Here is a 21284-nt window from a genome sequence, read left to right on the forward strand (position 1 = left end):
CAGAAGCTCTTTATTCAAGTTATTTTCTTTTAAAGCTGTGTTTACTCTAAGAATTCAGCTGAGGCAGTTGAAATATGTGGCTGCAGTGGGGAACAAAATACACTGTATGTTTTGTTACTCTCCTTGTTCTGCTTTGACTTGTGCAAACAGTTTTAATCCAAAGGAAGAGATCATACGGTCTGTGACTGTGGTATCGTACAATCCAGTTTAGGGCGCAAATTACCCTCTTATGGTACATCCTGACATTGAATAGTTTTGTCTGGAATAAGCTGTAAATAGAGTGTATCCTTCTCTTTCACAAGCCGTTGGAGCAGGAAGCCACATGCCTTAGCTCTACAGTGTTCAGGAGCCAGCACATCTGTGGGACCATGCACCTGCATGCAGCTGGAGATGTTCAGGCAGTGTCTTCAGTGCAGAATTTGAACATTAAACACTCATTTCTGGTCGCAGACAGCCTCACATGCTGCCCAGGGGTTCAGCACCAGAAAGGCCATTTCCTGGAGCATGGAGCAAACTCTGCTGAGCTTGGCAGAGCTTGTGAAGTACCCTCCCAGCCCAGGGCTGAACAGCTGGTTCTGGACAGGTCATGGGGCCACAGTGCTGTCTGTTGGGAGGATTTCTGTTGCATTGGCATCGTGCATGAAAAAGGTATGGGCAGGCACAGGAGTGCTGAGGATTGTTCACTGTTACTGGCCAAGGCAAGCTGGAGAGGCTCATGTGGTGTCCTGCAAATCCTCTCTGCTGTTGCCTCTCCTTCTCCCAGCCGTGACTGATGGTGGATTGGAGGTGGGCATTGCTCCTTAGCCACGGGTGAATGTGGAAGGGGGATGAAGAACTTGGTTTCCTGCATCCTGACTCAAAAGTAGGCATATGTGCTTTTTTGGGGGAGTTAGAAACAAATTGGTTTCGACAGAGCTTTTTTAGGGAGTTTTCTCAGGCACAGGATGAAATTTTGAGGTGAAAAAAAAATCGTGCTTCTCTATTGGGCCAGTGTGGAGAAGGACCAACTGTATTTTTGGGTGCTTGGGATCCATGTGTGTGGCTGTTGAGGAACATGTGCTGCATGTACACATCTCCTGCACAGAAATGTGATGGGTGGAATCCTTGCTCTGGACTGAGACTGGAGCTATTCCTGGGAAAGAAAACATCAAGGAAAAACTGGGGATGAAGGCACCTCTTCTGTCCTGCTTACTCTGTTCTTGCTGATGTGAACTGGCATGCTGGGTGCTTGGATAGTGTGTGTGTGTTTGTGTGTTAGCTTACACACCAGTGTGCACAGACACATTTGGTTTCCCTGATGCATTGTGCTGTCCTTGCTGTAATCTGAGAACCACAGCCCTTGGACAGGACAAGGCAGAGAGTCCATCTGTGTCTCCACAAAAGCTTAGCTAAGTGCATTTTTTTATATTGTATTATGGGCCTGATTCTTGTGGGGGGTTAGATGCTCTCTGTTGTGGATGCCCAGTGTTTTTGCAAGTCACCCTGCTCAGAAGTTGGTGGTTACAGGGCTTTTTTTTAAGGGGAAAAAGCATTTTTCCAGTTGTTTCTCCATAGACTGAAACTGCTAAAGAGCCCTTGCTTACTTTTCCACACATAAGGCACACACTGATGGGAGCATGAGAGGGACTGCAGGTCTTGGAAGGCTTGAAGTGTGTGAAAACAAGGAGTCCTAATGAAAAGGGTTTTGCAATTTAATTGTAGTGGGTGTGCCTTTGTTTGTGCAAAGAAATGAAAGTGCTGGAGGCCGAAGTGCTTTCTTTATCCTCAGAATAGGGAGCAGTACAAACTTCCCTGGCCAGTTCTGCCAAGGTGCCTGAGACCTGCAAGTCCCTGCAGAGCTTTGGCTCTCTGCTCACTGGGACCCCATCCCAGAGCCCTTGAGCCTTCAGCCATCCAGCCTCACAGGGCTCCCCAGAAATACCATGTTTAGCATGAGAAGGACCTTTCTTGGGTTCCTGAGTGCCTTTCCTCTTGAGGTGTTTGTCCACCTCACAGATTCTCTGCGTTTGGGAAGACCATTGTGTCCTTTGCAGTGGTTTTGAGAGTCACGACTTTCCCAGTGTTCTGCTTGTTCAAGGCAAGGGGCTTGTTCCTCCTGCCCACTGCCCTGTTAACCCCTTTGGAGTAGTCCATGAATCCCAGTCTGGTGCCAGGGGGCCAAATGTCCTGCTCCCCTCCTGAGCATCAGCCTCCTGAGCTGCCCCGTGCCCCACAGCAACACGATCCATTTTAAAAAGATGCTGTTTGCAGCATCTTGGGCTTGCTGTGCGAGGATGAGAAATGCTAACATAAATTCTTTAAATAACATCTAGTAGTGTTGAATGCACAGAATTATAAAACATTTTTATATTCTGAGACTCATTTGCATCTTCACATTAAAAACTGTGGTTTTCTTCTCAGGGAATGGTTGCAAGATCTGATTTGTTTTGAAATCAAAGCTAAATTTGTGTTCTTGCTTTCCTCTTTGCCCTTCATTTGACAAATTTTTCTTGTTCTATAAATACAGAATTGTAAACAAGGGCTAATCCTTAGCAACAACCTGGAAAGTTAACATTTCTCTCCAGCTTCTATTATAATTAATTCAGACACTATGAATATGATGTGATTTACACATACTATTCCTAAGGCCAGGAGGTACTAATATCTTGTTAGAGAACTGAGGAAAAGAACATGCTTTTGTGTGTGCCATATAACATAATTGCAATGCATTTTCTTTCATGTGTTTAAAGATGTTTAAAGATGCTTTTTACTTTGCACTTGAAAAATGAAAGGCTTCTGCTTCTGCATTTGGCTGAAATTGTCTTAAATGTGTTTTCCCTCCTGCAGCAGTCAACATTGTCAAAACATTTTGCAAAGTACATTTTAATAATATGGGTTAGGACCATGATTATATTAATTTAATTCTCTGTGTAGGTAAATTCGTAAGATGCTTCCACTTTGCCGTAAAAGTTTTTCACAGTAAACATCGTATGTTTTCCCTGTGCAAAAAAGGAAGGAGATAATATAGTTGACAAAAGAATAAAATGCCTTGTGTGAAAATTGTAAAAGTCCAGCTTGAGCAGTCTTTCTCTCATGGTCCATCCTTGTATTTTATTTAATTTTCATTTAATTTTGTTTTGTTCTGTTTATATTTGTTCAGGGAGTGTTTTTGTAGTGTTAATCTATGTAAGCCACATGCAGTTGAAAACTGCAACTCCCAAAAGGCTGTGATTAAAACATTATGGATGTGGCAAACCACAAATGCAAAAGGAAGTTTACATTTAGATTTTCTATATAAAAAATATTATATTCAAGTTTTGTAATACCTTGGTATCGTGGTCAGCATTGCCATAAAAATTCTGTGTTATATGGAATGATACAATCTGTGAAGCATTTCCCATTATGTAGACACCATGTCTTTAAATTATGGCAATTTCTTAAGATTTTAAAGCAAAATGAGCTCTTAGAAGTGTGATTAATAGCAGGGAATGAGGCTAACACTGGGTCATCAGTGGCACTCCATTACAAAAAAGGTTGGACTAATAAAAGCATCCATCTATTTGACCAATAAAGCATTTGAATGATATGCTTATAGTTTTTATCATAGTGTAGTTACTTTGTACTGAATAAACTGTGATTTTACGTGCTGGAAAAGGAGCGTGGAACAGGCAGCGCGGCTGAGGTGAGAGCAGTTGTCTCAAGTAGGGAAATATCAGGACTTTTATGTGAAGCTTGATGTTTTCAGAAGCCTTCAGGTTGCAGTGTCTAAATTTTTGAAGCTGCTGTGAAATATCTAAATCCCCCGTGACCCGTGCCTGCCTGCCCACAGTCATTCGGTGAGGCTGGCCCTCGCTGTCCTGCAGGGAGGGGAGAAAGGAGGGTATTGTGTGTAATCATTAATTCAGAGTTAAGTCCCCGGCAGCCCCAGACATCAGAAATACTCTGCTGCAGCACAGGAAATGGGGCAGCACTTCTGTTTTCCTGGTGTGCGGACGCCAACCCCGTCCTCGAGTCGCACCTTTCATCCTGCCTGCTATTATGCTGTCAACCTGATGTATTAAAAAATAGGCAGTTGCCTGAACAATACTGCATTTGGGTTTTATTTAAATACCTGTCTTATTAGTAGGTTGTACTGATTTCATGGTTTTGAACCTTTTTTTTTCTTTTTTTTTTTTTTTTTTTTTTTTGCTACAACAAAAGGCTAAACATTTTCTGAGAAAGAAAACGAAGGTTCTTGGCCAGCTGTGGATGTCCAGGATTGTGCTGTGAAAAAAAGTAACAAATATTCTAAAACTTGTAAAAAAATGATGAGGGGGGAGGCTTCTGGCCATCATGCTGTTTGCACATGAAATGGCAAGGGAGGGGAGATTAGTGCCAGGGCCAGCTGTGACCTTGGATGCTTCATAGATTTGAGACTGGGATGATTTTCCTCAGTGCTTGGCGGTGATGCTGGTGCTCATCAGAAGGTAGGGGTGAACCAGGGAGGGACGATGGTGCAGCTGGGAGGAAAAGGGACCTGTGGTATAGCCCACAGTTATATCCACTAACCCCACCTGAGTGGTGCAACATCCTAAAGGGCTTCTTTTACATAGGAGAGGGATGAAGAGACCCATGGAGGTCCCATGCAGGGATTGTGTCAGGGCAGGAATGTAACCCGGAGCCCTGGATTAACCTCTACCATTAGGACCATCCATCTTCTCTCCCTGTACTTCAGATCCTTCCCGAAATCCGTGTTCAGGATAGACAACTTAGAGAAACCTCCCTGGAGGAACGCTGCCATAGGAAATTTCAGGAGTGTTACAGGGATGAGAGATGGGGAAGAAAAGGCTTTCTGGAAGGTGGCAGACCTAGGGGATTTGGGTGTCCTGAGCACCTTGAGGACTAAAGTCACAAAGCCTCAGGGCCAAGAGAGGGATGTTGGGTCAGGAGCAGTTGGGGGCAGTTGAGGTTTTGGTTGCTGAAAGACATCCAAGGGGCTTCTGGGTTAAAAAAGAGGAGCTGGGGAGATCTACAAGGATCAAAGAATGGTGATGGGAGGCAGAGGCAACGGGGCTGAGGGTAGGAAAGAAAAAGGAGGGAGAAGAGGGCTGAACCATGGCTTCATTGCTGCTGCAGGGCCCTGGCATGGCCATGGGTGTGTGTATGAATGACTCGTGTCCACGGTCATGCTGGGCTGGTTGGGCTGTGTCAAAAGCTGTTGTTTTGCTTGTTTGTTCTAGGAGTGAAATGAAAATTTTGTACTCCACCTTTTGCAGTTGTTTTTCTGGGTTTTCAATTGTTTTTGTGTTTTTTTTTTTTCTAATGCAAATGGATCTTTCACATTAGTGGTTTGGCCGGTAAATCTTGTTTTGTGAAACACTTTCAAGTGTTTTCAACTCCTTTCTTTCTCCTTTATCAGAACAGATGCACAGCTCTGTATTTTCCCCTGCTGCCTGTTGTCTTGAGGTTGCACAGCAAGACTGCAAAGGCTTTTTTGTTTGTTGTTGTTGAAGGGGAGGAAAAAAAACCCTCAATCCACAGAAGAGTTAACAGGATTTCACTTGATCTGCTCGTTTATGCAATGAGTAATGCGAGGTTGGTAACAGCAAATTGTTGTTTATAAGCAAACATGGCACTGTGTAAACAAGAAGGCCCGGTCCCCAACTGGTTTGATTTCATGGTGGTCAGCAGCTGATGCATGTAACGTACAACCTTTCTGCTTCTCGAAATGTCAGAAGAATGACTATTTGTTTGTCTTGAGTTCTTCCCAGCTGTTTACTCTGTAATGCATTTGCCTCAACCTTGATTCCCTAAGAGTGGCCCCTTTCTCCTCCCTACTCTGTTTACATTAGTCCTGCCCCGAGTGTCACCTATGAAATCTGTTGATTATTCCACCTGGTTAATGTTAAATTGCTCTTGCAAGATGATGTGTTTGTTCATAAACACAAATGCTGGGCCCCTTGTTTACTGTACCCATGGCAGCAATCAGTTATTAAACAAATATTGCTTTGTTTGCGGGTGTGAGCAGCAGTTTATCCTGCAAGGTCTGGAAAAAAACCTTTAAATGCTGGGATTTTGATAAAGGAGAAAAAGGGGAGCTTGTCCCTGGAATGTGGCTGAAACTCACTTTGGTTTGCTTTGCTTATCTTTAACTTGGGTGAAGGGGCTAGAAAGATTAGCAAGTTGTTTGGTTTTTCCAAGAGATTTCCTTAGTGTAATGATATCTATCCAGTTGTTTGCTTTTTTCAGAAGGGAGAGAGCACTCCTGCAAGACGACTAGCACAGCGGTAGACGGCTGATGGCTAGAAAATCCTGCATGGAGCAAACAAGGAGGTAGAAGGTCTAGGATAAAGGTATAGGGCTATGAACCAGGTAATCACCCCAAAACTACGGCCTTGTGTTCTATGTCAGCATTTTCGGTTTCTCTCTTCTCTCATGTCGGATTTTAATTGATGCATGTGCCCTCAATGGGGTTGGAAAAGGCAAAGCTTTCAGCTTTACTTCTGAGGAGATCTGAGGAAAATCTGTTTTAGAAGCAGAGCCGTTTGAATGGAGAGAAAATACCAAATTTAAAAACACGCTTTGTTGCTCCTCCTCCTGCGAGTGAGATGACGGAGCTGCTTTTCTTCCTTTTATAACTGGAAAACTGCGTTTACATCTGCTAATTTCTCTGTGCTGCCTGTTTGTTCTTTGGTTTCTGGGAGTCCTAATTAGAGAGAGCCATCCTGGTAGTTGTTGCTTTTGGGTTGTTTTGAAAATGAGCAAGAAAAACTTGCTCACACCATCTTTGTTTTTCAAAATTACTGTTTGTTATTGTTTCTGAGTGGGGCTTGGATTTCAAATGCCAGGCAGGACCTGTTAGCACTAACAGTAAATGGCTAGGGCTTTTCACACAAAGGGAGTAAACCCTCTTTGAGTGACCTTGAGAAAGAAATGTTAACTCTTTTTGTGTGAATGTGTTGCCTATTCCTGTATATCTGAATTCATTTGTTAAAATGTGAAGGGCTTTTCTGTTTCTTTATATATGAATTCATTTATTATGATATCTTGGATATTCATAGAAAGCATAAAATGAAATAATTGTCCTCTTCATGCCTTGGAAAAGAAAGCAAAAAAATATACATAAAAATATATTCCCTGTATTCCCTAGTTTGCATCAGTGATCCAAAATACTGCTCGTTTGAGCTGCTGGAGCAGTGTCAGGGCTGGAGGGGAGCTGGAGGTACCTGAAGTGTGTAAGTGGACAAGCTGGTCATTAATTGACTCGTGTTACTGCCATGAATCAAACCTTTGCTACCTTGAACGAAGTGAAAACGGCATTGTGCAGAATTGTTAGAGTTGCACCTGGCTTTGAGGTGGTTTTTGACTTCTGGAGGCTGCTAGAGAGTTTAGATATGCTTTAATGGAGATGTGCATGGAGGGTGGGAGTCTAATTCATCTACAGCCAGCACTTGGTACGAGGTTTCATGTTATCTTGTTGGAGCAGTGCTGCTGCTGTCTGGCACAAACTGACTGTATTTACTAAATGCAACTTTGGTCTTTTATTTGGTTGAACAGTCACCTGTTTTTCTGTGAGGCAGACTGCAAGAGTTTGTGATGCAAGCTCAGAGCAGTGTGCATGCAAACAAATGAGTCCTGGCTGTGAGAACAGCTCTGCAGTTTCTGTTCCTGTTGTGCACGGAGCAGCAGGGAGCCCCGCAGTGCTGTGATGCCTGGGCTGGGATGAGCAGGTGGGTACCTCCCCAGGGACACCGACCACGGGGCCAGCACCCAGGGCACCTCGCTGGTGACCTTCCTCCTGGAGGAGCCACTCCTCTGGTGCCACGGTGCTCGTCTCCATGTGGTAGCAGTCATGGATTCGCCTGGTACAGTGAACTATGGCTTCTGGTTTGCCTTGGGGTTTTTTTTGGCCACTCGCCATTCCTTTTCTTCCAAATAAACTGATCCCGGTGATGGGTAAGGATGATTTCTGTCAAGCTCACAGCTGAAAAGACAGCTCTCCCCAAGAGAGAGGAAGGAACCTCACTCTGCCGATGATGGTATGTAAATGATTACATCATATTTGCCAGTCACTTGGAAGTGGCCCAGCTCTAGAGCTTTTATGCATCTATGGCATGAGCTTCATGCTGAATATGGATTTAATAGCTGTCAAGCTGAGAGGCATAGATTGAGATAGAGCTGGCTTTGCAAAAGGGGTGTATTTATCCAAGGTGAGACTGGGAGTAACTTCTGTGTGCATGTGTAAAATGGAGAATGCAAAAATCTAATTTGAGGAAGTTGGATGGTTCATTGTCTGTTTAATGCTTTGGGTGTTACCTCATGGAAGGGAGTGAGACCTGTTGTCTTCACAGCTTGCTATGTTTTAGTGCCCTGGTTTTTCATGGGGACCAGCTCCAGCTCTTTTGAATAGAGCAAATGGCAAACTTTTTAATGTCTGTTTCAATTAATTCTTCTTGGATTTGCTTGATCTCTGTTCTTACTGATTGTGGTCAGCAACACCCTCGGCAGAAGAGACTTCCTGAGGGGTAACTGCACTGACTGGTTCTCTGACAACTTAAGTTATTTGACCATGATTTCACAAAAAGTCAGTGTGGCACAAGAGGGATTAGGCTCCTGATTCCCCTTCCCTTCTCCTCACCACAGCAGTGTTAAATTTCAGCTCCTGCAGAGCATCAGTCAGCCTTTCACTGAGGTGCCTACAGATGATTTCAGGTTGCTGTGGCCCTGATGATAATGCACTGTTGCTGGAAAGAAGGGACCCAGGCAGTGTGAGCCACGCACCCAACAGTGAATGAGGTCGTGCCATTGCATATAGTTAAATAAGTTTAAAATTGTGGCAGTCTGCTTCTAGACAGGAGCTGCCATTCAGGAGATTTGAGGGCAGCAAGAGGACATAAACACATAATAGGTGGCAAAAAGCCAGGCTGGTGACCATCGTGACCCACAGGGAGGAGGTTGGGCAGCCTGTGTTCTTCTCCTGTTGGCCAAGGTGTTGTACTTCACCACTTTTTGAAAGCACGGGCTTTTCATTCACTGAATTTTGATACAGCTTCACGTTTTCCTGCTCCTTGCTTTTACTCCTGTCTCCTTTCTGTGGCTCTGCATCACCAAGTAGCGTCAGCAGGGCAGGGGGGAGCAGCCCTGTGTAAACCAGGTGCCAGGGCCATGGCCCACAGGGATGCTCCAGGAGCAGTGTGAGTTGTTTCCCTTCCTGGGGAGGCCAGCACATCACCTCTGCTGTGTGCTCAAGTTCCACTGGCCAAGGCTTGGGATGAGTCCAGCCGAGGTGAGAGCATCAGGAGGCAGAGTCAAGGATGGGCTGAGGGTAATCCCATTTCTTCTGGACCCTTTATTTCCTAAGCACTAAATGAAATTTCAGATTTTAGATATGTCTAGACATATACAGTGCACGATAAAGTTGATAATACATTAATCATTTTTAACAACAGGTAATATGCATAATTTATGGTGTTACAGTGCTATCTTTTTTGATATTTATGATGGATAATGCTCAGTTTTTGCCCTCATATTACTGCTTTAAATTATACCACAAGAAAATTAATGAGAAAGTAGATTTATGGCTTTCATTTGTTTGTCAATTCGGAAATTAATTGGGTGTTAATTTTAGCCGTCCCTCATCAGACCAGGTCTTTAGTATGTGTGCATTACTTTGCATTCATTGAAGCCTACCTCCCATTTACTGTGGGTCACTAGCTTTGCATACATTAAAATAGCCCTCAGGCTCATTCTCTTGATTACTTTTTGAACTGCCATGCATTAGAAAATTTACGCCTTTCTGTTATAATTATGAAAATTCTCTATTGGAAGATGGTGCTTGCATAACAGCAAGTGTACAGTCTTGCTCGGCGATGTAAGATCATATAGCAAATCCCAATACGTTTTTGTTCTAATCCTAGAAAATAGCACTCTCGACAATCTTTGTTGTGCGAGTTTCATCCTTTGAAATTTCAAGGATCCATTTTAATGCATTGAATTACCTCTTTAAGCTGAGGAAATATCAAAGGATTTCACCTCGTCGCTGTCTCTTTGTTTCCTCTTTCCACACATCCCGTGCGCGTTCCTTCCCTTGCCTTGCTCCAGGTTTGCCTCTCCTCCTCCAAACCCCGCTGTCAGACGTGACTCAGCATCACTTTTTAGGACAGCGAAGCCTGATTTGCTCTGTTTGCTACTATTTTGGTTGATTCCTAAAGATGATCCTTAATTGCACTTTGAATCCCCTTCTCCTTTGAATCCTACTCCTGCACAATTCAGCAACCACCAGTAGTGTGTAGGCGAGTGGCCTTCGAAGGGGTAAGCATGAAGTTTTATCCAAAAAGTACCCTAATGTACTGACAGTTGATCTATAGTTAGTTAGTACATAATTATACCTAAAATACACCCTGTCAGCAGGATAAATGACGGCTACTGAAAACTCTAAAAGCATGACGGGTGTTCACCCATCTGCAATGACGAGAGTGGAGGGGTTTGTAAGTTGAGAAAGGCTGGTGAGTTCAGCATGATCTGATTTAGTTAAATCATGCCATATGTTGGGATAGCTCTCTCTAATAGTCGTGCTAACCACAAACACAGGCAAAGAGAAGTCATCTGGTCCACCTGGCTAGTTTGGACTTCCCTCCCCGGCGTTATTTCTGCACTTCGCATGGTGGCAGCCCTTGAGCTGCTCATGTGAAGCTGGCTGATTCACTGTTAATTGTGACATGGTGTAATTTAGTAAATGAGCAGCTGAACATTTGTACGCCTTCCCCCACGGCACATCAAGCTTTACCTTACACAAGGCTTTTAATTCCACTAGTAAATCCTTTTTCTTTTACTGAACTCATGGATGGCGGGACGGTGCTGCTGGCTGCCTCGCCAGCCTAGGCACGGGGCGTCAGCTGGAGGAGATTGGTGTTCTGGCATCAGCTGGGGGACATCAAAACATGTTCCTGGAAAAACTCACTACTGGTGGTGGGATGTGGAGCCTGAGGTGCGTTCCCTGGCAGGGCACTTGCTCCAAAGATACCAGGACTAAAAGAGACCGCCTGTGAGTGGGGCAGGGGTCTCCTGGGAAAGCTGTTGGGTCCTTGTTTCGCATCCTGGCAGTGCCAGGCTGGTGCTGCAGGGTGTTTGTCCCTGTGCTGTGGGGAGGCAGCAGCTTTGCTCCTGCTCTCTGTGTTCCCTTGCTGGTCGCACTCCGGAGCACGTTTCGTTTTCAAGAGGTAAAATGCTGTCTTTGCGACGTTGTGTTGTTGTGGAATTCTTCCAAACCGTGTTTGGGGTTTTTTGTTTTGTTTTGTTTTTAATAATTACACGGATAAATGCTCTAAAATTATTCCTGAGCCGGTTTTGGGGAGCTGCTTGTGACTGCTAGGTAGAACTTTTATTTATAAACCATGCACGTATGGATAAAATGCCTGCTGGAGAATTTCGGGCTAGATCGTGTGATTTGATCACTCACTTAAAACTGATTTTAGCATTGACTCTTCTGCCTATAAAAGTAGAAATACATTTTATAAATCTGTGTTGTGTTTAATTTACATGTCCTTTCATGGCTGGGCCAAGTTCTTTAAGGGCATTTATTCTGCTTCATATAAATAATTGATCAGCCAAGTTAATTTACTTCTGCCTGACTTGGTCAACCTTAATTAACTGCCCTAAAATAAAGACTGAACTTTTTGTTAGCTTAAAATCTTTCACAAATGTGGCAAAGGAGGGTTGTATTATGACAATATTTTTGCTGTAGCACTGATCCCAGGGGATAGAAATGCCTAATGATCTTTATGTGCATATGTATTTGTAAACACCCAAGTACTAACATCTGAAATATAATCATGGACCTTGAAGAAACTTTGAAACACACAGGCTGTGCTGTGAATCTGTAGTCCATGTTAAGTCTGGAAGGTTATTTAAACAGGAATTTTTAAGGCCAGAAGACCCCAGGGATGTTTTTTTAAAGGTGATGATATGCTTAAAGATATAGATTGGTACTTATTGAAGAATCTTAAAAATGCCTCACCAGATGCCTCCTTGTATGGTGAAGCATCTAGAGACATCTGAATATCAGTCCCTTAGTCTTTCAGACTTGGAGTGGGTCCTTATTCTGACAGGTGCTTCAGTCAGTAAATCCTCCCTCATGCTGACATTAAACAATGCTGCTTAGTCTTCAGAAACTATACTGGTAGCAGAATTGCAGCAGTGGCACACTTCAGCGCCCACCTCCTGCCTACTAATCTCCATGCTTAACCTTGCTCATCTTAATAGGCCAGTGGAGCTGAGATGTGTATCAGCAGCATCTGGTCTTGGCGCTGTTATGGACTTTATGGACGCGTTTTTAATGCATTAGCAAGAACTTTTTCAAAATTAGGATTCCTTTAGGTTCTTTTTTTTTTTTTTTTTAACCTCAAAAACACCGACACTGGAGTCATCAGAAAGATTATTTTAATTCAGGCAAAGTTCACATCTGAGCTATGTTTTCTCAAATTTGACCATGTCCTTAAGGAATTGGCTGTCCCCTGCTTTTCTCCAGGTAATCTGGAAGATGATTAGTTGTCCTCCTGTTGACAGAGTGCCTTCTTTAGATTTCGCTTCACTGAAATTTTGCTCCATTACCTTGAACGTAACATGTTCACCAAAGAGATGGGCCCAGCTGTAGGGCTTTGACTTTGTGTTTGACTGTGCATCAAAGCTAGAAAAAGTTCTGTGCAGGTTAAAATGGGAATCTGAAGAAACTGATCACTCTTCTGAAATTTTTAAACCAAGCCTACATTAAGTCAGAGCAGTTCTTTTATTATGTGTTCCTTGACTTCAGGATAAAGTTTCACAAGCTGTTGTTGATACTGCAGCCTATCTTTGGTCCCTTCATAGGGGGAAAAACATCTTGTGTCACCTTTAATAATTCAGAGTCATTCTGTATCCCTCATAACATGAAATACCATAGAATTTTTCTATATATAGAAAAAAATAAAAATACTTACACTGGTAATAACCCACATATTTTGAGCGCTAAAAATGCATTTTTCTTTGCAGAATTGATAAGAGAATCATTCTGCTTTCTAGAACATATGAGATAGAAATAGACCCTTCTACCATTAAATTTCTTAAGTCAGAACCAGGTTTCCTGCCTGTCATGGAAGTAGTTGTGGAGTATTATTATTTCTTATAGTAAATCATTATGCATAACAGCTTCTCCAGCACTGTGTTGGTTGTATTCAGACCAGAATCACGGTTTGTGATGCTTCACCTGGAGTTTCAGTTCAGTTCCCACAGAACCTAATTATGTTGCATAAAGTCAACCTTGCTTTGCATTTTTCTTTCACAATTTTGAATGACAAACTTCAGTAATAGGCTCCTGTAAGTTCATCTCCTCTGTGCTGGGAAGAGACAATTATCTCAGCCATCCTCAGTGTACGATCACCTCAGTTCATTTAGGTGTGCTCAAAAAGACAAATAATAATCATTCTTGCAGAAACCTCTCACAGGTTGATTTTTCATGACATGACACTTAATGATCAAACCAAACTGTGATTATTCATGTCAACTCACATTTGACTTCAGTGATGAAATAAACAGTTTTATCTTTTTTTCCCCTTGAAATACCAGTTTTATATCGGAGGTATTTTAACAAAGTGCTTTTGTTTTGTACAGGCATCTAGTTTAAGGTATATAGAAGTTGACTGCTTGTAAATTGGTGGGTTTTTTAAAAAAATGCTTAAAGATGTTCACTTCTGCTTTTAAAATAATTTTTTGAAGGTTCAAACATGGTCCCTTAGCAAACTCTCTTTCCACCTTTGTTTCTTTGGTAGCTGCTGCCAGTTCTGCTGGGATCTGTAGGGTGGTCACAACCAGTGAAGGGGCCATGGCCCCTGTGCAGCTGAGCTGGTAACTGGCTGGGGTTCTTCAAAAGGTAAAACAGAGCATGAAATTTGTCATGGGAAAAGGTTCTCAAGAACTATGATCTTTTTCTAACCAAAACCAATAAATAATCCATCTTTTTCTTAGTCCTATAGGTTAGAAAAATTGTTGCAATTTTTACTGTTTTTTCTTTCCAGGACCATTTTGCAGTCCTAGAGACAATAAATAACTTCTTGACCAGTTTGGTTGTGAATTATTTTCTGTGTCCCGGAGATATTTCGCTCAGAAGGGCAAGCCAACAAATCGTGATCAGGCAGTGATGGATCTGCTCCTCAGTGGTGCACATTCTTCTTGCTGCTGTCAGAGCTTTGCTTGGTGCTTCCTCTGACCCTACTGCTTATTTATCCAGGTTCTCACTTCCCATTTGTTGCATCAGAAGTGCTGGAAAATGAGACGTATTTCTTTACTGTTCTGGCATATGGGTTTTAGCATCTCTTTCCACCACAGTGGCTGCTGGAGGCACCTTCCACTAAATCTTGAGTTTGTCCTTCCTCCATCAGCTTCAGTCTGTGTGGTGGGGACACGCCACCCACCATTACTGTCATGCTCCAAAACAGTCACTGGCATGAGTTTAACCCTCTAACCCAATTTTTCCTGGTGGTCATTGTTGTCTTCATCTGCTGCTGGGGTAAATTAATGTAGTGCTCCATTTTCTCCAGCTGAGAGCTGACTCCAAATTTGGGTGGAAGCATCAGTTGGAAGCATCAGTTCTTTCTTTTTGGTTTGTCATAGGGTAAAAGAGGTAAATCCTTTTTTTAGCAGTATAGCATATAAAAAATTGCCTGCTATATCTTTGGGTGACTTGAGAGCTGTCTGTGGATTCTCACTCCTGTGTCTTCTTCCAAAGCAACCTGTGCCACGCAGTCACTGCCTGGTGTGTAATCCAGCCTTGCCTGTTAGATGTAAACACATATTTAGACCTTATCATGCTTATGGGCTTTTCTTACAGTGCTGAAAATTAAAAACACACCATACTTGGTGTGTATCGGAGCAGGATCATGTTAAAAGCCAAGAGCATTTCCTAGTGGTGTTGGGAAAGCTGTAGGTTTGTTTAGATCTCTGGAGCTTTTACAGAGGAGTTGACAGAAGCTTTATAATGAGTCTCCAAGCCCTTTTGTCCCTTGGCATAATTTGAAGATTTAACAAAAAAGATTGAAAGAAGTTTCCATAGACCAGCTGAAATTTATTTAAATGTAATCTGAATGTTTGAATCTGTCCTGCTACCATCCATGTGCTTGGTTTACTGAATTCAAACGGGTTCTTCCTTGAAGATAAAACATCTTCCTTCTGAGGTGAAGTACCCTGCACAGGGGCATTTGGCTCCCATGTGCATGTGGTTAGTGTGGAGTTGGCAGTGTGCTTGGGACACACAGCTTGGCTTTCCATACCCCATCTTCCCTGCGTGAGGGGGAGAGGAGGGATGGGCTGGTGGAAGCCAGACACGTTAATGGTATTTAAACCCTGGAAGCTGGGGCTTTGCAGGTGGAAATACTTTTAAAACAAGTCATCATAATATCTCTGAGTTAGTGCTTCGCAGCTGGAAACTGGCATACTTGCTTTGTGTGGGGAGTCTTGTGCACCAATGGTGATATTTGCTCCTGAGGGTGTGTAAATCCCAGGGGTGCTGGGGTGAGGAGGTGGGTACTCATCCTCATCCTCATTGAAGGCTTGTGACCCACTGATGCTCTTGGTGAGCTCAGAGTGTGAAGCACCCAGGGACAGGCTGACACCAAGAGTCAGTAGAGAGGGCTGGCTGGAGGGAGTGTGGCTGCTGAGATGATGTTTAGCCAAATAACACAGGAGACTCCTCGCTGTAATGCCATAAGAGCATCCAAATCTGTAGCCTAAAACTTGGCCAACAAGACTAATTCTGTGAGCATTTGTAGCAGTTCTCCTGAAATGAGAAGTGATGATGGTTCAGCACATCCCAGATTAAGCCTAAATTGCTTCAGAGTAATAAAAGGTGCTAATTTGGCACTATCATGGTATGAGTGAAAACCAAAATAGTGAATTCTCCGCTTCACCTCCATGCCCCTACACAGCATATATCACATTTTTGATATTGTCCATCATATGTTGCCAAGAATGACTCATCCGTTTCAAAGTAAAGCATCCAGATGTAACTAGAGAAATTTAATTATGGATTCTGTGTGTTCGTTCAAAAATATTTTTTTTTCTCTAAGGGAAAAAAGATGTTGAGCAAATAATACTATATTTAGAAGAGAACTAACTTACTAAAATTATAGCTGTACCAACGGATAAATAAACATAAACTAGTAGCATGAACCATTAATGAAAGATAAATCGTATGAAGGAAAATGACATATGTTTACAGTTTTGGCAGGATTTAAAACAGGGCATGTCTCCTTATATACAGCAACTGTTTTAACAGCTGCTTTTTTTTTTTTTTTTTTTCCCCCCTCCCCTCCCCTAAATTATTTCAGGTTTTTGAGTCATGATGCAAGAATCTGGGACTGAGACAAAAAGTAACGGTTCAGCCATTCAGAATGGAGCGAGCGGTGGCAACCATTTACTAGAGTGCAGCCTGCGGGAAGTGAGATCAAACGGCGAGACACCTTCCGTTGAAATTGGGGCTGCAGATTTAGCACATCTCCAGCAACAGCAGGTACTGTAAGATGCATTACAAGTTTCCTACCTACAGGAAAAGCATGAAGCATTTAACCCCCCCCACTCCCAAGCCCTTTGTACTTGCCAGGCAGAGGATGCTTTTAGGACTCGCCTGTGACATTCTGAGCGTTTCTGCCCGTAGGGGATTGCAGTCAGTCGTTAGTGTAAAGGGAAACCTTGGACTTCTCTTCCGGGGCTCCTTTTTTGTAATCATTCCCTGGAAACACCCAAAGATCAGGGCTTGCTTCCGTTGCCGGATTGTGTTGAGTCTGGTGGCAGAGATTGGGTGAACTGCTGTATACAAATAACTGGTTTCCAAAATATGTCACTGGGTGGAAAATACACTAACGTTAAGTTTTGTTTTTGCAACAAATTTTAATATAACCTAGCAACCTCTATCAACAGAATGTTTTCTATTAGTGAGGAAGGCTAAAGAGGTATCTGCTGTGCAAAATGTCAGAATAAATAAATAAATACATCCATGTCCGTGTTCCTCAACTCAGAAGAATCAGAACCAAATTGTGTGTTTTGCCTTGGTATTTTAATTAGTGTATATTCTGGGAAGTGACCAAATTCGCCAGTGTAAATTATCTGTATAATACGGTTTGGCTTTTTCTTTTCCCTGATAAAATTCTGAGGCCCTCTGAGGAAATTTTACACCAAAGTGCTGGGCATGTATCATTAATGTGTTTGGGAACAAAGGCTGCAGCAGAGCCATGGTGAATACACTCACGCCTAACCCTCACTTTCTCTAATGCAATAAGGATTCTTAAAACCTTTTAAATAAGCGATTGGCATCTGTTTAAGACTCCCCTAAGTGTACAGTGATCTTTTTAGCAGGTTGTTGTGGAGAAGAAAAAAACCTGTGCTCAAAAACAAAGCAAAGTGAAGGCTTGAGGAGGAGCGGGGCACCCCATTTGCCAACCTAAGACAGAAAGCTGCCATAATTAAACAAGTCAGAAAAATGGATGATACTAAATGCACAGACTTTGGTTGTTTCAATCATTTCGTCCTACAGGTTTTTACTTGAAGTGAGAATACCATCAGTGAGAAAATCACAGCCATGCTGAATTCATTACTGCAGTAGTCACACAAAACCATGGATAAAATTTCAATAACTGCAGGCCACAGTTGAGTAAACAGTTGCACTGAAACTTAATTCCTGTTGACTTTTCCCTCATTCTTTGCCAGGGGCACATTCTGATTCGTAGTGCAAAGACAACAGGGGTTACAGCTTTGATTAATATAGGACAGTAGAAGAGGAGTAAAATATGTTCCACACAAAGGTCTCATCTTAAAAAAGGCTTAGTATTAAAATGAGTTAATTACACTGTGTTTTCCATAGGAGCACTATGGAATTTTCCAGTGAGGCTTTGTGCAGAGAGAAACAGGGAGGGGGGATCATGCAGACGTGCACACGGTGGACCAGAATGGCTCAGACCTCTGCTCCTCCACCATGAACTGACCCTGTGCCAGGGCTTCTCCACAGCCATCCCAAGGCTTGTAGCTATCCCAAGAGCTCAGGATGTCTCAGATAATGTTGTCACCTCACATGTAATGGCTGGTGTCATTCAGCCGCCCATTCGGTCAGTTAAGGAGTGGCACCCATTCATTCCCAGTCCTCCAGCCCTCCCCAAACAGTGCTCGGCACAGACCCGAGTGCTCAGGGCTGGGGATGGGATTGCCAGGCTTGGGATTGCTTTCACACAGCTCTGATTTTAGCTTGGAGTTTATTTATCCTCCGCCAGTACAGAGAATGTGGTTGGGGATCTTGCTTTTCTCCAAGTTCTTCAAAGACCTTTATGTTCTGTGTTTGAATTCTGCTGTTAATTGGTTTTGATGACTAACTTCTCCATGGAGTTTATCTTTTATAAAGCAAGTTGATTGCAAAGTTTAAAACAGTTATTAAATAAAAAAGCGACCAACAAACCCAGTCCTGATAACAATAAGAGGCTAATCGGAGCTAGCATAAAAATATCAACCTTGGTGTTTGGAAAACATTTTTAAATGCTGAAAAGAAGAAAACCCCGTTGTTTTCAGACAGCTAATGCAAGCATTTACAGATACACATACAACATGGAGCATAATGTTTAGATGTTTCTCCGTATACAACATATGCTCTCAGGTCACTTAACAGAATGCATTCTACAAAACACTCCTTCAATACAAATGAATGAGTTCTGAATTAAACAGCTATTTCTTAAGAGCATTTCATTCAAATCTTTTCATTTTGCCACCTGGCACTTGTTTTGTCTGAAAAAAATAAAAAAAATCAGTGGTGGGTAGTTTGAGCTTTGCTGCTGTGGTTGGTTGTGTGTTCCCATGATGAGCGTGGCAGAACAGTGAAACCTGCATGTACAATGGCTCGTGAAAGCAACTGTGCTGAATTTAGGGTCACATTTTTGGTGACATTTATGAATTTATTAGGACTAATAGCTTTGTTAGTATGAGAGAGGAAAACAGAAATACTTGAGGGTTTTTTTAGGAAGTTTTAATGGGTTTGCAGACTTGTAAACATTTTACCATGGAAAAATATGGAGCACCACAGCTGTTCATATGTTTGCAGGAGAAGTGTAGGGTGTGATCACTCTTGCTGTGAGTACAGGGAGGACTTGTAGGACAAGTTTTATGCTTCCCATGTCATGTTAGGGTGATTCTGCCATGCAAGGAGACAGAGAGTGATGTGATGCTCAATTATTTTAGCATTAGCAATCTCATAAAACGTACTGTTAAGCTGGGAGTAGCAAATGTGGGGATGAGTTCTGCTATTTATAATAAAGCCAAGTAATTCCAACTGATGTTTATGTTGGTGAAGTAAGAAAGGCAAAGCAATACAAGTGACTCTTCAGGGATGGCATGTATGTGGAAGAGTTGGGTAAAAGTGGAAATGCATATAGATGTCACCCTCAGAACCAAAGTTTAAGGGAAAGAGAACTTTTTCTCACAGTATTTTGGCACCTGCTGGGGGTGGCAGAGGTGGCCTTCCCTCTGCTGCTGACTCCACAGGTGCCAGAGGTCAGCATCTCGTGGCAGTAATTGTCAGGATGTGGTGGAATGGGCAGGGGTTTGGTGACCTGCTTATCAAGTCTGGGGCAGCCATGAAGGTTACCTGGATCATTGTACTTCCTAAAGAGATGAAGCAGGGATTTGGTGTGGGGTCAGGTAGTGGGGCTCAGGAGCTTTGTCCCAGAGTGCCCACGGAGGCAGCACCAAGCGACAGAACAGAAAACCTGGGAACAGAGTACCAGGCAGAGTCTGGCAGCATCTGTTGGCTCTGAGGCATCATGAAAAACATTTGGGAGGTGCAGAATGGGTGTTGGAGTGACCCACAAGCTGAAGGTCAGTAGGGACAAACTGCCTTTTAATGTTCATGATCACAGCTGTAGTTGCTTCAGTGGTTTCTGACATCTCCTCAAATAGAAGGTTTGATGCCTCAGTTCTTTTTTTTTTTTTTTTAAAGCTTATAAAATAAATATTATTTATTGCATTTTATTTTTATCCTCAGGACTATTCATTAAAGTGTTCTTCACGTTATTAGCAGTGAAACAAGACTATGAATTGAACAAAGAGAATGATTACAAAGTTGAATCCTGATGCATAGCAGCAAGACACCAAGTGCTGTGTTGCATGGTGGCAGAAATACAAACCTCTCCACATCAATAGCCGGATCCACTTTGATACCGTAACTTCAAGTACTGCCCCACGAGTATAAAACTCAGTATCTTTGTCTAATCCAGAAAGCTTTTGAACTTTGAGGAGGTATGACTTTAATAGTAATTTGTTGACAGATTAGCTGCAGAGATTGCAAAGGGTTTATTTTGCAGAACTGGCAGGCTCCTATCAGTGTTCTCTTAAGGAAAAAAACACACACTGCTGTTTTGCAATTGCTTGCATTTATTGACAAGCTGCGCTGAGCAGGCAGAATTGGAATGTTTGGATAATGTAAACCTATAGCTTGTCTGATGGAGTGTAGTGTACTTTTAGGTAGTGCATAGATTGCTTGATAAAAAGGGTTACAAGGTGGCCGTGTTTATGACAAACTGGAATAGAAATACAAATGCAACTGGTATGTGGAGAAAGAAGGAGGAGGTTTATGTAAAGAACTGTGGGGAAGTTTCTTTTCTTCACTTTGTCTGTGAGCTGTACTATACTGTAATTATGAAGTGTCACTTCAAGCTTTCTGAAGAATTTAGATAAATACTAGTTTTGCCATGTGTCCACCAAGTAAGGAAAGAAGGGGGTTTTCCTGTTATATCCTGTTTTGTGCTTTTATTCCAGTAAATATCTGCAAGTGAAAAATACAGTTTTGTTCATGTGTAAAAGAAGGCCTGATAGACAAAAGAAATTTGGACTAGATTCTGGTCTGTGCCCTGCAGTTGGGCTGTTTGTGGTGTCTGTGTGAAGATGCCAGAGTTGGGCCCTTTGGCAGAGGTTGTTTCATGAAATGTTGGGATGTGAAGGGTTAGATTGAGGGAATCAAACTCCAGAGGGAATATGTGGGTTCTTCAGATTTTGTTCATGTTCAAAGGCAAGGAAAATGTACAAGAAATGGGGGATTTGGTGTATTGTTGAGAGGCTGTTTTAACTGGGCAGATCAAAAAGAAAATTTGACTAAAAAGAAATCTGAATTTGCAGTGTAAATTAAAGAAATGCCTTTTTTTTTTTTTTTTTTTTTAATTGGTGAGTTTCAGGTTATTTTGCAAACCTGTGAGGAGAGGTTACAGACCACATCAGGAGTTTAACAGTCCCATTGATCATGATGTGGACTTCTCTCTGTAGAGCAAAAC

The 21284-nt window shown here is 42.4% G+C and overlaps 1 protein-coding gene across 10 annotated transcripts in view; it reads left to right on the plus strand.

Moving 5' to 3' along the window:
* FOXP1 (forkhead box P1) overlaps positions 1–21284 on the plus strand; it is a 376943-nt gene that overhangs the window by 197340 nt on the left and 158319 nt on the right. For all 10 annotated transcript variants that reach the window (XM_071439345.1, XM_071439352.1, XM_071439343.1 and 7 more), the window contains one exon: positions 16314–16495. In XM_071439345.1, the coding sequence (XP_071295446.1) occupies positions 16325–16495 (171 nt within the window). In that variant the 5' untranslated portion in view covers positions 16314–16324. The remainder of the gene's footprint in view (positions 1–16313; positions 16496–21284) is intronic.

The sequence above is a fragment of the Agelaius tricolor genome, unplaced genomic scaffold, assembly GCF_023055355.1.
Source record: "Agelaius tricolor isolate 1412-34295 unplaced genomic scaffold, bAgeTri1.0.p SCAF_14, whole genome shotgun sequence".
NCBI classification, from domain to species: domain Eukaryota; kingdom Metazoa; phylum Chordata; class Aves; order Passeriformes; family Icteridae; genus Agelaius; species Agelaius tricolor.